The 17,875-nt window shown below is 41.0% G+C and overlaps 1 protein-coding gene across 1 annotated transcript in view; it reads left to right on the top strand.

The window, feature by feature from the left end:
* Positions 1–17,112, top strand: part of GALNT8 (polypeptide N-acetylgalactosaminyltransferase 8) — a gene marked incomplete at both ends in the record, with an annotated part of 42,932 nt that extends 25,820 nt beyond the window's left edge. The window contains 8 exon segments of the mRNA XM_082739017.1: positions 109–280; positions 284–306; positions 795–909; positions 5,410–5,595; positions 6,591–6,728; positions 7,273–7,360; positions 8,433–8,620; positions 16,969–17,112. Coding sequence (XP_082595143.1) covers positions 109–280; positions 284–306; positions 795–909; positions 5,410–5,595; positions 6,591–6,728; positions 7,273–7,360; positions 8,433–8,620; positions 16,969–17,112 — 1,054 coding nt within the window.
* Between the last annotated feature and the right edge of the window lie 763 nt (positions 17,113–17,875).

Here is a 17,875-nt window from a genome sequence, read left to right as displayed (position 1 = left end):
GAAAAAGGTGCTCAATATCAGGGCAAGGTGCTTGAAGAAGTTTTGTTTGCTTGCTTCTTCTACTTCCTTTCATATCCAACCTGGATTTGTTACACACTTTTCTTCTAGGGCAGAGCCCATTTTGGCTCGGATTCAGGAAGACCACACTGTGATTGTGTCTCCTGTGTTTGATAATATTCATTTTGATACCTTTGAACTGGAAAAGTATGCATTGGCAGTTGATGGGTTTAACTGGGAACTATGGTGCCGCTATGATCCACTGCCAAAGACCTGGTTTGATTAGCATGATGCCACTGCTCCAGTAAAGTAAGTCTGAGGTTTAGGGAACTTGTTTAGAACATGGGAAATCAGGAATGGATGGTGTAGGTTTTGTTGATCTTTTATGGTACTGCTGGGAGTGGATAGGAGAAATGGAGGAGATGGGGTGAAAGAGGATAGAGAAAAAAATAAAGGCACTTCAGACTATCTAAGGGCTTTCAAACAAAAAGTAGAGTATATACTGTTTAAAAAAAACATTTGAGGCATTTTAAGCATTTATCAGGCTATGAAGTAGGGATATGAAAATGAAAAAGGTTTAATTTCATTATAATTCAGGAAGGGCTAAGGCAGCATGAAGGTGAAGGAAAGCTATATGTACTTGGTTCAGCCTGAGGGTTTAGGAAAAGCCTTCAGGATAAGAAGGGGCTTGAGCAGATCTTTGGAAACCAGATCATCATTGGCTTCCCATCCCTCACCGCCATCTTGACCCATTCCTCATCAAGAGGTTAGCAACTCTCTTACTGTGTGTTCTATAGGAGTCCTTCCATCATGGGCATCCTGGCTGCCAACAGGATCTTTCTGGAAGAGATTGGATCTCTGGATGGTGGGATGCTGGTCTATGGAGGAGAGAATGTGGAACTCGGCTTGAGGGTGGGTACATTTCTTTCTCATTATGAGAAAAAGCAGAGGGGAAAATAATTGGAGAGTTGGATGGTCTTTGGAATTCTGGAAGAAGGCTGAATGTCATTGGCTCAAGAGATGGATAAATTCTCATGCTTCCGAGTCACTAGGAATAGGCAGTAAAACTTCTGGAGTGGAGCTTTCTGGTAGAGGTTTATATAATCTGGGAGATATGGATGAAAGACATAGAACTGAGACTCAGCAGATGGTATTCTTATTTACCTTAAGGGGAATAAGCATTCCAAGCATTTTCTAAGCATCTTCTAGATCTCATGCTTAAAATATCCCTCCTATAGTATTCCTTTTGAATACTGAAATTCTATAGTATTCCTGAAATTCTATGCCTGAGACCAGGTGATCTCTAGTCCATTACAGTATCTGGAAGCACGAGATATTTTCTAAAGTTTATTCAGACCTACTCCCTTCAATTCCTTTCTACTTGGAACTGATGACCCTAGAAATAGATATGATATTCAATTAAGACCTAAACAGGACCTCACATTTTTGTGTTAACCAATACAGTTTGAGCCTCTATCTGGGTTATACCTTAAGTCACAGTAATAGTTGGACAGAGAAAACTATTGTTCTGCCTGGCTGTCTTGACCAATTTTCTCTTCATGAAATGAATAAAAGCATTCTTATTTCATCTACTTCATAAGGATAATGGCACTGTTAAAATGTAATAAATATTTTTAAATTAAATTAATTTTTTTTCATGATCCATAACTAATTGTTTATGCACCCATGCCGTGCTCTATTCAATCTTTGCCCTCCTTAATACCCACCACCAGGCTCACCCCAGCCTCCACCCCACTCTGCTCCAAAACCCGTACTTTGTTTCTGAGTCCACAGTCTCTCATGATTTGTCTCCCTCTCCTGTGTTCCCCAACTTACTTCTCCTCTCCATCTCCTAATATTTTAAAATGATTTATAAAGACAATAATTAGAATTCTTGTTTGGCTTCTGAGAAAGGCTAAAATAACAGGTTTTAAAAATGTAGAAATTGATTTCTTTTTCCACAACAGTTTGGACATGAGCAGTTCAGGATTGAGATGGCATCTTCAGGATGATGGGGACCAAGACTTTTCCATCTTGTGATTCTGCTATACTCCACACCACACCTGTATTCCTGTATTCTATTCATTAGAATGAGGAAGGGGGGACGGAGACAGAGCATGCTTTCTTTTTAAGGTCACTACTTGAAAGTTGTATATGTTATTTCCCTCAAATCCCACTGGCCACTGCTGGTCATATGGCCACTGGTGAGCAAAAGAGTCTGGGAAATGTAGATTTCAGCTAGTTGCTTATGTGTGCAGTTATTTCTTCTACAACAATAAATGTAGAAAAGAATAGGTATTGAGTATACAATTAGTCTCTAGCACAAAAATATAAATGCAGAAATTATTTTATGCATGGTACTTAGCAAAGTCCTAGGATGACCCTAGCTACATTATGGCTGAGGTTTTCTTACATACCACGGCTTCCATGAATTTGGAACTCCAATTCTCCAAGTTAGGGCCCCAAGCCCTTCTTACCATTCTGAGTTCCCCCATCTTTTTTTTTTTTTTTTCTCTTTCTTCTGCTGTTTTTTTTTTTTCTCTTTCTTCTGCTGTCGCCACTCTATTTCCATTCCCCTACTCTATATTGAACTCTGATATTTTAGTTTCCACAAGAAATCCTCTTTCTTTTAACATTCTGTGATTTTTTCATAGATTTTGCTGGAGATGTAGGAAGTGTCAGGGAAAGGCCATTCTTTTATTTTTCTTGGATAAAAGAGTTCTACCCATATCTAGTTTTCTTAGTTTGTGTATGTGACTATTTGCCTTTTTTTTTTTAAAGATTTTATTTATTTGACAGAATGACTATTTGCCTTTTAAAACCTCTCGGCACGCATTAAGATCTCCCTTTCTCCAATGACAGATCATGGGGAATAGTAGAGCTGCATGGGATGTTTTATTCTGACATCTAGAGGCATGGCAGTGATAGTGCACATGGACTGTATAAATGGAGATGGACTGTTGGGGCTGATGCTCAAGAAAGAAAAACCAGCATTTATCGGGCACCTTGTGTATTCCTGACTCCTTGTTGGAGCTTAACAGGCTCACTGTTTGGACTCAGAATCCAGCTTTGTCATTTACTTGCTGGTAAATGTGGGCAAATTACTTAAATGAGGATAATAATAATACCTACATGGTAAGGATTAAATTCATGAAAAAATTAGGGTAACATTTGCCACAGAGCAAGTCATTGTTGTTATAAAGAGAAGCTTCACATCCCTCTTTGTGTTAGACACACACACACACACACACACACACACACACACTCACACACACAGAATAAGAATGGAGGAATGTTAAGCAAGTGGGAATAAATTGAAAGAGTAAAATTTGAAAACTTTTCATTAAGGATAATAGTTAATGTTACTTCATAAATGGCAATCATGACTTAACTTTTCACTTGAATTTAAGATTTTTTGTGCCATTTTATTTTCTCCTCTGAATTCCTGTGGATTAGAAACAACCAGCAACTGAAGAAATTGGAGTGAATTTGTATTGGAAATTTTAGATGTTTGGCTTCAGAAAATAAAATCTGAAAACAAATCAGTTGTAACCTCCACATGATGTTGGAAACTAATGAAGAGAAACTCAGGAGGATAATGGAAGAAAAGAGCTGTTTCAAGTTAAAAATCATAGACATTTATGAATACTTTTTATGCCATTTCATGCTCCTGACAGTTTTATGTCTTTTTGTGGATAAGTCACCTGAGACTCAGGATGGGGAGTGTTTTGCCCCTAGCTGTCAGGTATTCAGAGACAGAATCAGGATTTGAACACAGGTCAGTCTGGCTTCCAAGGCTGACTTTTTGTCACTGTGCTATTCTGGTTTTGGGGGAATGAGGGAGGAGACTTTGTGGGTTCAGAAGTAGAAGAAGGAATGAAAAAATTTTGAAAGTCAGGTAAGGGGACTGACCCTTCAGGTGGTTAACTGAACCAGCACGACCTACGTTGCTCACTCTTATCTCAAAGGCTTCCTTGGGCATGAAGGTAGTAGGTTTCTAACCACTGTCAAATAGACCAATTAACTCCCAGAAACTGCATGTTTCTTGGGAAACCATGAAGAGAAGACACTGGAGCCATTATGTCAATCTAATACCAATAGGTCATTCTACCATCTATCTGGGTGAAGATCATATATTTAAGCCAAATATTAGAATGTGTTGCCTGAAAAGTAAGTTCGTACCTGTCAGGATGGCAAAGCAGAGTATTTATAATTATATAATTTTATCATAAGTCATGATATCTTTTAGTCAAGAATAACTCATATTAGTTATCTATTGCTGTGTAGCAGGATTATCACAAAGTTGGTGATTCGAAGCAAGGTGCACTTACCATCTCACAGTTTCTGTGGATTAAGAGTCCATGCATGGCTTAGCAGAGTCATCTACAAAGGTGCAGTCAAGGTGTTGGCCATGGCTAGTTTCTCATTTAGGATTGACTAGGGAAACCTGATTCCAAGCTCATGGGATTGTTGGCGACACTCAGTTCCTTGAAACCTCCTAGACTGAAAAAACATTCAGTTCTTTGCTGGCGATCAATTGGAAGCCATCCTTAGTTTCTTGCCCTGTGGCCTCCTCATCATGGTGGCTCACAACATGGTGGCTTGCTTCTTCCAAACCAACATGATAGCATGTCTCTAACCAGAATGACATTGCAGTCTTTTTTAAAGATTTTATTCATTTATTTGACAGACAGAGATCACAATTAGGCAGAGAGGCAGGCACAGAGAGAGGAGGAAGCAGGCTCCCCGCTGAGTAGAGAGCCAATGCAGGACTCAATCCCAGGACCCTGGGATCATGACCTGAGCCGAAGGCAGAGGCTTTAACCCACTGAGCCACCCAGGCACCCCAACACTGCAGTCTTATATAGTGTAATCACACACATGCAATCATGTACATCCTTTGACATATTCGATTGGCCAGAAGATCACAAGCCTATACTCAAAGGGGGGAGGTTAGAAAGGGGAGTGAACACCAGGAGGCAAGGATCATGGGAGCCCCGAGAGTCTATCTGCCACATTGTTTTATATCTGGCACGCAGGACAGAGGGGATCTTGGGAGATGAAGTCTAGTGAGACTGGCTTAGTGTGTGGTGCCTCTTAGGACTTTCATACTTTCTTAAGGATAATAAAGCAGAGGCAACCATTCCTTGGTCTGTTCAGAAGATTTCCTGAAATACATAGGATTTGGGGAGCTATGTGAACTATGGGAGAGAAGCATTTTGGTAGACTTCTAATAAAGGTTGTCTTAGGTAGATAGGTAGGTTGAGAAGCCACATTGAAATGGAGTGAGAGGACTGAATTTACATTCTTTAGAAATGATTCCAAAATATGGCCTCCGTGAGTCCATAAGCTATGATGCTTCTTGGTCATGGGCCTAACCTTCCCAGGTGACTTTCTTTTCTTCTTTTACAGGTGTGGCAGTGTGGAGGTAGAATTGAGATCTTACCCTGCTCCAGGATTGCTCACCTAGAGAGACACCACAAGCCCTATGCCTTGGATCTGAGTCTTGCCTTGAAGCGTAATGCTGTGCGAGTGGCTGAAATCTGGATGGATGAATACAAACACATGGTCTATTTGGCCTGGAACATCCCTCTCCAGGTTTGTCATGGAATTGAATAGAAGCAGGGAAGAATGAAGGAGGAGGGGGGTTAAAGAGTAGGAAATGGGAGACATAAAGTGAAAGTGCCATCCCTGCTCTAAAAAATTAGCATAAAGTCCTCCTGGGGCAATGATATGGCACCTAACATTAATGCAATAATGCTATGTTTTAGGCAGCCATTAATCATTGAGACATATTTATGATGTAGGGTTTGCTTTTATTCTTCCATGTTTACAGAAGGAGAAACTGAGGCACAGAGCATTGAAAGGAATTTCTTTAAGGTGATAAAGTAATAAGGAGCAGAAATACAATTCAAAGCAAGGAATCTTCTAGAGTCTGTGTTCTTCATGCATCCTCTATACTGGGAGATTCCTTGTGGGGCAGGGCTGGACAATAGGATTTCATGGGACATGGCAGGTGGGATGTGGAATGGTGGGAGTACGGACTGTACCACTGCTGGATGCACACAAATGAGGATGGCCTTCTTGGCCAAGGCTACCCTCCTGAGGTTGGCATGGTACACTGTCTTCTGCCCTTGAGCTAGAGCTCTGAGCTCAAGCATTCCCCACAGATAACAAGTTATCTTGTTATAATAATCAAGTTATCCCCACAGATAACACGTGTAGAAAATCTCCTTCAACCTTTAAATCTTGCTACCAGAATATTCCTTTTGGAAGTCTTTTCTGGCCATCATGAGGAATATTTTGTGTCTTACTGATGTAAATATTATCTCAAATGGAAGCAGTCTCCATTAGCTCACTCATGGAGGGAAATAACCCCAAGTAGCCGTACTATGCAGGCCTTGCAAGTGCCTTTGAAGCCAGCAGAGATTATTAGGGTTCAAGCTTTTCCCACTTTCCCTGAAAAACTATAATTATCAAGGTTACCTTCCAGACCATCAGGAAAATGTTTCATTCCCTCATGCGTCATTCATACCCTTTGGTGGAGTCAAGGATGTTACAAGGCCTAGAAATATTCCATGTTTTATTTATAGAACTCTGGAATCGATTTTGGAGACATTTCTTCCAGAATGGCACTCCGGAAGAAACTGAAATGTAAAACTTTTGACTGGTATCTGAAAAATGTTTATCCAAACCTGAAGCCAATTCACAACATTGTGGGCTACGGGAGAGTATGTATCATGAAATTGCATCTTAGATTTTAAATATTATACAAGACTATACAAGACAATGGGACCTGAGTTACATGACAGCTCAGAAAAGCATTTCCAAAATCCGTCCTGCTCAGGATTATCTTTCTATCCCTTAGCTCCTTTCTCAGGTTTTTTCCCTTGGGCCCTCTCAGTGTCCTTTTTCTCTTGCTCCCCAGAACCCATTTCTTTTTCTTGACTCTGCTTCTGGTTCCTTACTTTGCAAACTGCAGCCCTAGATCTGACCTCTTGATTTCTCAGCCAACCAGGATAGGTGGTCTGGCCCCCCATTCTATATGCACTGTGACTGTCTGATGGGTGGGTGTTCCTAGGAAGGAGTATCACAGCAGGGCCATTTGTCTAGTGCAAAGAAAATGGCTCCCAAGATCCCAAACCCTTGCTTCCTTTTGGTTGGTAATTTCTGGCACCCTTGGAGTAGTGGGAAAAATGCATGACTTGGGGAGACTTGAGGGCACTGTTTCTCTGTCTCTTTCCAATGGTGTTTCTGTGTGTTTTGCCCCTTCAGATGAAAAACACGTTGGATGAAAATATCTGCCTGGATCAAGGACTTGTTTCAAGCAAAACCCCTGTCATGTATTACTGTCACAAATACAGTCTGAAGGTATCTTCTACAATCTCCCCTGCCCCAGGGTGAGTCTGTTGTGGCTCAGCTCCTGGCAACCCTTGTCAGATTCAGACTAAGTGTTAGATGACGGGAAGGCAGGATCAGAGCATCCTGAGCAATGGGTCAGGGTGAAATCCAAACCTGTCCTTTTAACTAAGCACTTCCAAGTCCATTCAAGAGATCAGAGCTAGACAGTTCCACTTCAGGTGCAGGGAGGATAGGTAGAATGCCATGTGACATTCATTCACAATGGTATTATTTTCATTGACAGTAACCTCAGGTAATACCAATAGTAATAATACCAATAATACCAATAATAATGGTCTTATTTTCATTGACGGCTACCCCATTTTCCCCCTTCCCCTCACTGTCTCCACCATCCTCTCACCACTCCAGGTATGCCCTGAAAGGTGGGCAGGTGATGATACCTGTGGCTTCTTCTGTGGAGAAGGAAATAGGGGCTAGAGAAGAGAGAGGCTGAATGGAAGTTGCTCCATTGAATAGAAGAATCAAACTGGTGATGCAGTCCAGGAACTTTTCCCCTTGAGAATATTCATTTCTATCTTGTTACTTTGCATGCTGCCCTCACAGGGAACGTTTGTGGTATGTAGGATAGATAAGCATTTCCACCTGATAAATGAAAACCCTGAGGGACAAAAACAACCCACTTGTCCAAGCTCACCAAGCAAGACAGAATCAGATTAAGAATTGGAAAGGTTTCTTGAGAAGTCCATAGCTGGAGCTTATGATGATAGCTTCTGAAGTTCAGGGATGTGTGTGTGTGTGTGTGTGTGTGTGTGTGTGTGTGTGTTTCAAAGATAATCTCCCTTGTCTAGGCAAGTCATGATTGTGTTGGAGCCCTTGTACAGAAGCAAGCAGGCTAGTGCCCACTTCTCAAGTCTGGTGTTCTTCTTAGAGTTAACTGAGTGTTGGGGACAAAGAAAGGGGAGTGACTCATTGCTACATAGGAAGGTTCAGTTCTCCATGATGATTGAGTGCAAGAACAGTCTTCATGCCCTTTATAAGGTCAAAGACTGCCTCACTGACTGTATCCATGGCAGACTCCTTTGCTCTCTTTTCGAATGTCTACTATCACCTAACTGGGGAGTTCTATGTGGGACCACTCATTGCAGAGGCACACACTGATGATCACTGCCTGACAGACCCTGGCAATGGGGAGAAGCCCACTTTAGAGCCATGTTCCAAGGCAGCCCAAAACAGACTGCACGTATATTGGGATTTTAAACCGGTGAGTCACATGTTTTTTTTTTTAAAGGATAAGCATATTCAAATACAGTCTACAAGGTTCATATTTGATTTGATAGTGTTTTAGAAGGATTGGCTTTGTGGCAGTATGTAGGGAAAAGACTGAAAAATGAAACTGGGCATGGAACGCTGAGTCTGTTGGCAGAGGTGGGTGGGTAAGGGAAGCAATATTGGAATCTGGTTAGCTTAACAGTGAAGAGTTTGGGTTCAGTCCTAGTTCAGTCACCATTAGCAAATTTCTTACCCTCTGTGATACTTGGTTTTCTCATTTATAAAATGAAGATCAGAATATCTACTTTACAAGCCTGTTGGGAGGATTAAATGAGATAGTGTGCGTACAGAATTTAGCATGGTGCCTGCACATAGAAAGTATTTAATAAATATTAGTCATTATGATTAGTTTTTTTTAAATAAACATATTATGTATTATTAGCCCCAGGGGTACAGGTCTGTGAATCTCCAGGTTTACACACTTCATAGCACTCCCCATAGCACACACCCTCCACAATGTCCATAACCCCACCACCCTCTCCCTACCACCCTCCCCCAGGCAACCCTCAGTTTGTTTTGTGAGATTAAGAGTCTCTTATGGTGGGGCACCTGGGTGGCTCAGTGGGCTAAGCCTCTGCCTTCGGCTCAAGGTCATGATCCCAGGGTCCTGGGATCAAGCCCTGAATCGGGCTCTCTACTCAGCGGGGAGCCTGCTTCCTCCTCTCTCTCTGCCTGCCTCTCTGCCTACTTGTGATCTCTGTCTGTCAAATAAATACATAAAATATAGAAAAAAAGAGACTCTTATGGTTTGTCTCCCTCCCGATCCCATCTTGCTTCATTAATTCTTTTCCTACCCCCAGCCCCACCCTGTTGCATCTCCATTCATATTGGGGAGATCATATGATAGTTGTCTTTTTCCAATTGACTTACTTTGCTAAGCATAATAGCCTCTAGTTCCATCCACGCTGTCACAAATGGCAAGATTTCATTTCTTTTGGTGGCTGCGTAGTATTCCGTGGTATATATATATTCCACCTCTTCTTTATCCATTCGTCTGTTGATGGACACCTAGGTTCTTTCCATGGTTTGGCTATTGTGGACATTGCTGCTATGAACATTCGGGTGCACATGCCCTTTCGGATCACTATATTTGCCTCTTTAGGGTAAATACCCAGTAGTGCGACTGCTGGGTGATAGGGTTGCTCTATTTTCAACTTCTTGAGGACCCTCCATGCTGTTTTCCAGAGTGGTTGCACCAGCTTGCATTCCCACCAACAGTGTAGGAGGGTTCCCCTTTCTCCGCATCCTCGCCAGCATCTGTCATTTCCTGACTTGTTAATTTTAGCCATTCTGACTGGTGTGAGGTGGTATCTCGTTGTTTTGATTAGTTTTATTATTAATGATCATCAGAGAATCTGGAGCCCTGGGCTGAAATTGATAGGGACTAGTGTAAAGGCCTGACTTTAATTTCAGTGTTAATTGACTAAGAACAGGGTGGAGGGAATTTGGCAGAATTCACAAGACAATGACATAAGGGACTTGACTGACTATAGCCTACATATGCTGTGGGATGGGGCTGCATTATCCACATTGGTGGAGACAGATATCCTGATGAATGAAGGGAGGCAATGCTCTGTCTGTGATGGCATCTCTGAACATTCTGATATTGTGTTAGGTGCAGGGGCTACATTTTGATAGACACGGATCAATCTAACTCTTTTACTCTTAACTTAAAGCTAACAACTCTTTTGAAAATCTTCTTTCCAGGAAAACATATATATGCAATTATGTGCACAATTTTGCTTACAATTTCAGAGGGGTTTTGGATCCTAGATTAAGTCTTTTTGAATTAGGCAATATCAGTGAGAAGGAGGAAGGTGGTAAGTTGTGTTTCTGCTTTTCACTTCCTGCTCTACATGGACTTACATGTAATTCTCTAAAAGGCTATGTTCCCTCTTATCTTGGGCTTTTGTGTACGTATTGCTCCCTCTCCTCCCACCTCTTTACTGGGCCAACTACAAAATGTTCCTCTGGCTTTAGACACTGTCTTCTTTGAGAAGCCATCTGTAACTCCAGAGGATGAGGATGAGTGATTTGTGCTCTCAGGGCCCTTCCTACAGTTTTTATCTCATGATTACTTCTAGGTATCTCCTCACTTGCATCTTTTTATCACTAGACTGTGAGGTGGAGGACAGGGCCTGGGTTTTGTTGTTTTCTCTCCTGCATCTAGCAAAATGCCTAGAGCATGGCACACACTCAATAAATAATTGCAGAACAAATGAAAGATTGGCAACTCTGGAGGTACTAGCTTAGACACATGAGTCTAGAGAAAAGATGATGCTGATTTCATGCAGATGAGGGATTAGATTTGTTCAGTGTCTACAAGAGGGCAGAATTGAGACCAGTGACTTTAGATCAAGGAGGCAGAGTTCAACTTAACGTAAGGGCAGGGGAAGGCTTTCTCAAAGCCTGACAGCTTAAGTTATTCTACAGAATAATGGGCTGCCTAGCAAGATGGTGAGTTTCCTGTCAATGGCCGTCACCAAGCAGAGCATGTCTGATAGGCAGGCTGAGTGTGCTAAATGTGAGTTTTCAATATCCTTAGCGGTATCCTTTTTTTTTGTGCAGAAAATACTGTCACAGGTTTACCTTAGTTTTAAAAATTAATATAAATTTATTTAAATTCTAAATTAAAGACCTATCATTTTTGTTTAAGCTTTCACATTCAGCTTAGAAATCTTATTATTTTATTTAAACCTATCGGGTATTAACAGTCACCTTTTTTTCTATATCCAATCTGCATGACTTTTACTTGTTTTTCTTGCCATATTACATTAGTTAGTATTTCAAGTACTATGTTGAATAAGAGTGGTGAGAATGAATATCCTTACTTTGTTTCCAAATGCAGGGGGAAAGAATTGAGTCTTCCATTTTTGCATATACATCAGCAGTAGATTTTTTGTAGATCCTCCTTATCAAATTGATATAATTTATCTGAATTTCTAACTTGCTAAAAAATATTTTTATTGTGAATGTGAGTTGGATTTTGTCAAATACATTTCCTTTGTCAATTGATATGATCATGTTCTTTTTCTTCTTTAGTTTGTTGATATGATGGATTACACTGATTAATTTTCTAATGTTGAAACAGCCTTATATGCCAGGAATAAATCACACTTACTCATGGTGTACACTTCTTTTCATACTTTATTATATTTGGTTTTGCTTGTATGTTGAAGATTTTTGTGTCTAAGTTCATTAGAGATAATGACCTACAGCTTTTTCCTTTTCTTTTTTTCTTTTTGGTACTGCCTTTGGTTTTAGTATCAATACTGGCCTCATAAAATGAGTTAGGAGGTGTTTCCTCTTTCTAATTGATAAAATTTGTCCTGTTGGCAAAAATTTAGAATAGATCAGTTTCTGAAAGAGGCATTTCTGGAAGAGATTTTTTGGAAGAGATGGTCTTAAATCGGTGTTAATCCTTCTTTAAATGCTTGGTATAATTCTCCAGTGGAAACATATGGGCCTGGAGGTTTCTTTTCCAGGGGCCTTTAAATGATAAATTAAAATATTTTAAAACCCTGTGGTCTTGTCTGTACCCCACAAGTTCCTGCCTCTACTCAAAACTATCAGCACAATCCCCTGAGCCTGAAGCCAAGTTCAGTGAGCCTGGTTTCTGCTTTGGAACACCCAAGCATGGACACTTTGCTCCTTGCACACTTCCTGCATTCAGACCTACCTGACAGCTTTCGAGGCCTGTGTGCACAGGGTATGTGCTGGCCTGGCAGGCCATCCTCTTGGAGCTCAAACAGAATTTTTTTAATGGTTCAAGGTTATTCAGATCATTCATTTCATGTTGATTGAATTTTGGTTTATGGTTTTTGAGGAATTGGTACATCTCCTCAAATCTATGAGAATAAAGTTATTTGCAATAGTGAATTAATTTATTTATATAAGTGACATTATATTAATTTCAGGCATATAGCATAATATGCCTAATGTATGCTTATATTGCAAAATGATCATCACAATAAGTCTAGGTAAGATCCACCACCACACATAGTTACAAAAACATTTTTTTCTTGTGATGAGAACTTCAAAAAAGTTGCTACTCTCTTAGCAACTTTAAAGCGGACTTTACAACTTAATAAACCCCCTTAAACATTACATACTGTATTTATAAATTTAATACATTGTTTTTTTTTTCTTAAGAATGTCAGTTATCTGATTTTAAATCAATGATCCTTAAATTCTATTATATGTTTCAAAAGTGTTTGCAATTTGGTAAGATTTCACAAACTTTATTCAATTACACATTTTAAAATTGGTATCACAGGGTTCATCTGTAAGACAATGTTTTTAAAACTTAGCAGGTACTTAAAAATAGTAACTCTACTCAGAATCTTTAACAAATACTATTTGTTTGATTCCTTTAACATCTTTACTTGATCCTAAATCTCCCAGGAATTAAACATAGTAGTTGTGTTAAAGAAACAATTATAACATCCCAAACATTCTCAGGTTTGCCTTTCCAAGAGAATTTTGGAAAGATCACTTTCTCAGCTGGGGGAAGTTGCTGACAGAATATAGCTTCTGACTGGGTGTGAGGTCTAGAGCTGCAGGACATGCAGGGGAATTTTGCTCACTTCTCCAGTGTCCAACCCAGGTCCCTTTTCAGGTCACTGTGTCAAGAAGTCTGGAAGTTGAAGAGGGAGGGGATCATGTAGCTCATGAGTCCATTCACTCTGTATTAGCCGTTCCTATCCACCTGATCTTGGGATCACAGTTCTTTCAGGTAGGAAAGTTGTAGGTACGACTTACACATTCATCTGCTAAAAAGCTACCAAAGATGCTTTTCAGAATTGAGAGGGAGATAAGATTAGATCATGCTTTTGTCTTCAATTCTATGATTCAGGGTTTGAGTCAACCAGAGGAGGTATGACTTCTGAAAGCCACAAGAGAGATGACATCAGTGACTGAGAAGGGACCCAGTTTGAACATCTGGACTTTGAAATGAGGAGCAGAGTTGCGAGTAGCAGGGTAGCTGAAATAATGGAGAGCTGGGGTAGAGGTCATCATGCAGAAGTCTTCTGCAGGGAGTGACACAAAGAAGAGCTCTGAGAGAGGCAGTGAGAATAAGGAGACCAGACACAGTCAGTGTTCAAGAAATAAAAATGAAGAGATACCTGTGGGGATGCTATCATGCTAGTGGGCACAGGTACAGAAGGCAGTTTAGCTTTTTGTATGAAAAACCATGACACTAATCAGAACTCCCAAATTAATTATGACCCTTTTATGGTGCTCAATTTCTTTTAACAAACTATAGAAATGATCCCTGAAAGTATAGTCTTCTCATTTTCTTTTAAGACACTATTTAAAGAATAATATAAAATGTGAGTCAAAATTAATATAGAAAATATCTTATATTTATCATAGCAAAATATTAGGAAAAATTAAATGCCCAACAGTAAGGGAGATTTCTGTGCATCCCCTGAATATTGAACTGAATATGACATAGTCATTCAAATTATATCCTCAAAAAGTATGTTTTCAAATATTAATTGGAAAATGCACATGAGATATTAAACCGTGGTATTAAGCTATATATATAATGTTATCCTATTATAAGTGCTTCTAATTTTTGAAATACGTTTTCCAAATTAAAAAAAAGAACACCCCCAATTGAAATCAGAGAGGGAGATGAACCATGAGAGACTGTGGACTCTGAGAAACAAACTGAAGGTGTTGGAAGGGAGGGGAGTGGGGGGTTAGGTGATCCTGGTTGTGGGTATTAAGGATGGCACTAATTGTATGGAGCACTGGGTGTGGTTCATCAACAATGAATCTTGGAACACTAAAAAAATAAAAAAATATTAAAAAAATAAAATAGATAAATTTAAAAAATAAAATAAAAGAAGGAGCACATACTCCTTCCATTAAAGTGGAAAATAAACAAAACCAAAAATTCCTTAAAAACTGAAGGGCATGTGCTTTGGTGAGTGCTGTGAAGTGTGTAAACCTGGTGATTCACAGACCTGTACCCCTGGGGATAAAAATATATGTTTATAAAAAATAAAAAATTAAAAAAAAAAAAACTGAAGGGCAACACCCCCCAAATAAAAATCAATCCAAAAGTGTATAAGATCCAGATAAACACAATGTAAAAGAAACTAGAAAATAGTCTGAAGAAGACTTAAAGAATACTTCCAAAGGACATGTCACATGGGAGTGGAAAGAAAATAGAAAAAAAAAAAGTCACTGACTTTATCTAAAAAAACACAATACATTAAAATAGCCAAGATTTATTGAGTACATATAATGTACCAGGCATCCTCTAATTTAATCCTTACATAAATCTTATAAGAGAAATATTATCATTAGCTCTACTTTACTTATGAAGTTACTAAACCACAGAGAAGTCAAATACTGTAACCAAGGTCACACAGATTAAATGTCCAGATTCAAACACAGAATCTTATCCACTGTTGTTATCACCTCATTGCTTGGGAAGTCTGATCCTGAAAGGGAGGAAAGCACTGAATTTTGGTAGGGTTTTTTCCCCCTCCAATACTGGGAAAAAAGAAGTCAGTAGAAAAAGAATCTTCCCAGAGGGAGAAATGAAAAACTGATGTTAAACAGGAAGTGTTTCTCTGGCATCCACTTCAGAGCACAGGGGCTGCTAGGAGTAAGTACAGAGGCAGGGCAGCTCCTTTGAGACCACCCACAAGCAGTGTCCAGAGGGTCACTCCAGGCACTTGGGGGAGGGGCTAGGCTGGCTGGCAGTGTGATCAGCTCAACAAAGTGAAAAAAAAGGGGGGTGCATTTAGTGAAAGTGAACATCAAGGGATGGGGACAAGGGATAATGAGTGCTGAAGAGATCTGGAAGAGTAACCCTAAGGAGTAAGCCACATTTTAAGCCGGACTGCTATAGGCACATTTGTGGCCTGGCCTGCTTGGTTGGTGGACCCTCTCCAGGAGCACCCTATGGGCTACAAGCAGAGCCCACAGAGAGGAGAAGTGGAGGTCAGAGGAGGAGTTCAAGAAACAGGGGAGCCTGTGTGACTGCCGACACTGCTGAGGTGCACCTGGGGGAGTCCAGTGTGGCCAGGGCAGCAAGTTTAAGAGAGCAGTGTTGGCGGGGGTGGGGAGTGCATTTTGTAATGGAAAGAAATCCGAGGAGGCAGGGTTTTGGACATACTGCTGCAGCCCTGCTTGGTGTTGAAAAGCTTGGTAGTATAAGTTCAAAGTGGGAGTGTGAGTTCAGGGTCTCTCATTAGACATTTAAAGACAGGCTGTTAACTTAGGATGACAGCAGAGGGCAGGGGGGATAAAGGGAGAACAACTTCGTGGAGGCAATGAAACAGATTCTGTGAGTGGTTCCTGCAACGTGGTGGAGAGGGGTGTAGGGAATGGGAGGGCGAGGAGACGAGGACGGCACGAGGACAGATGGCACGATGACAGTTGTTGAGCCATAGGGTCTAGGTGAAACATAAGAACAAAGAGAAGAAAAAAAAAAGAACAAAGAGAAGGATGACCCTTCCTCTCCTTCCCCCATTAGAATGGGAGGAGGCAGAGATGTACTAATCTACTGCACATCTTTCATGTCAGGCACAAGAGGCTCAAAATAAACCAATTAATTTTATTCAGTTAATTTTAATTTTAACCCCAATATTAACTATAAACCCATTTTACACATAAGGAAATTGAGACTTAGGCTAGGTAATTTGCCTAGGGCCCTCTGTTGTATGTTGTAGAGTAGAGATTTAGCCCAGACTTTTTGGCTGCTAAACCCATAGTGTTTCTGCTAGTAACTGTGGTGAAGCCCCCAGGACAGAATAGGTAGGAACTGCCCTTCTCTCCACACCCCCTGCCCACCCTCCCAATCAACAGTGGTAGAAGAAACAGGCTGAGGTGCCTGAATGTAACTTCTGCTCCTCTGGCCACTGAATCTTACTGAAGAGGGAGGGAGAATCCTGATAGATTTCATGGGCTCAGGGGTGAAGATGTGGAAAGGAAGGCCAAGTAGAGAAGGACCATGGCTCTCCAAGATGTGTCATGTCTAGACAGTCACACTTCCTGATGTTTCAACCTAATAAGAGGTGGATGATAACAGAAACCCAGCACTGTCTTGCTAACTCCTAGGTCTATGGTTAGTCTGCCATGGTACTAGTGAAGAAAATACCAGTTGGTCTAACTCTACCCTTTGCTTCATTTCTCCTCTGGATGACTGGCAGAAGATTGAGGGACCCTTCAAGCATGTCACTGACCACAGCAGGAAGAACAGGAGCAGGGGAGATGAGGGCATTTCAATACCTTGACTCTGTCTCTTCTCCCATCCAGGGAAGAGCTGTCATGAACAGAGCCACCAAGCGATGTCTGGAGATGAAGAAAGACACTTCAGGCATCTATGTGCTTGTACTTCAGAACTGCACCACACAAGTGTGGGCAATACAGTATACCGTGCGAAACTGGGGGTCAAACTAACATCCGGTGATCCTCAGAGAGCCTTGATTTGGGATACCAGTTCTTGCCCCTGGAATGGCTTCTACTTCTAATGCTGCTCAGAGTGGGAGAGGGTGAGAACAGGAAAGTAGGTGTGTATGTTTACTGTGGCTTAGGCTTGCAACACACAGACTGTGGGGAGGTAAGGTTCTTGCATGTGTCAAAATGTCCAGGCTGGAGATGGGTGAGGAAACTTTCCCCCCAGCTTCCCTTGGAAAGTCATGATATATATCAAATGCCATTATTGGAAACTCTTCGAAATAAGCCCCATCATCTGGCTGCTATGTGGGGACAGAATTAGGAGGGTGGAAGTCTATCGTTGACTTCTGCCAAAACTATTTAGTCTTCATGCCTGACAACTACTATTGCCATCTGCCCCACACATCCTCCCCCAGCCCGTCTGCTCAGAGACTCCCCAGACATCCTGGGGGCTGCTCCGCGGGAGATGCCGGGTCATCCTCAGGCTGGCAGCATGACGATGATTCAGGTGGCACCAGCTCTCTAAAGGTGTGTGGCCCCTGCTGTTCCCCTTTCCTGAAGTGTCCTAAAAGATGCCGCAAATAGACAAGCAATCTTTAAAAATTCCTCCAGCATCCCTCCACAGCAGTTTTATTTGGATTACTCAATCTCTCCCATATCAAAGAGATTCTGAAGGTGGAGGGGAGGAGAGAACGTGTCTCCAATAATCCCAGCTCTGCACAGTGCATAGAGAATGGTAGAAAAGTCCAAGTCCATCTGAGTCTTT

This window comes from Mustela nivalis, assembly GCF_964662115.1.
Source record: "Mustela nivalis genome assembly, chromosome: 7".
Taxonomy (NCBI): domain Eukaryota; kingdom Metazoa; phylum Chordata; class Mammalia; order Carnivora; family Mustelidae; genus Mustela; species Mustela nivalis.
Note: the sequence above shows the minus strand (reverse complement) of the source record. Positions and strands in the feature narration are given on the sequence as shown.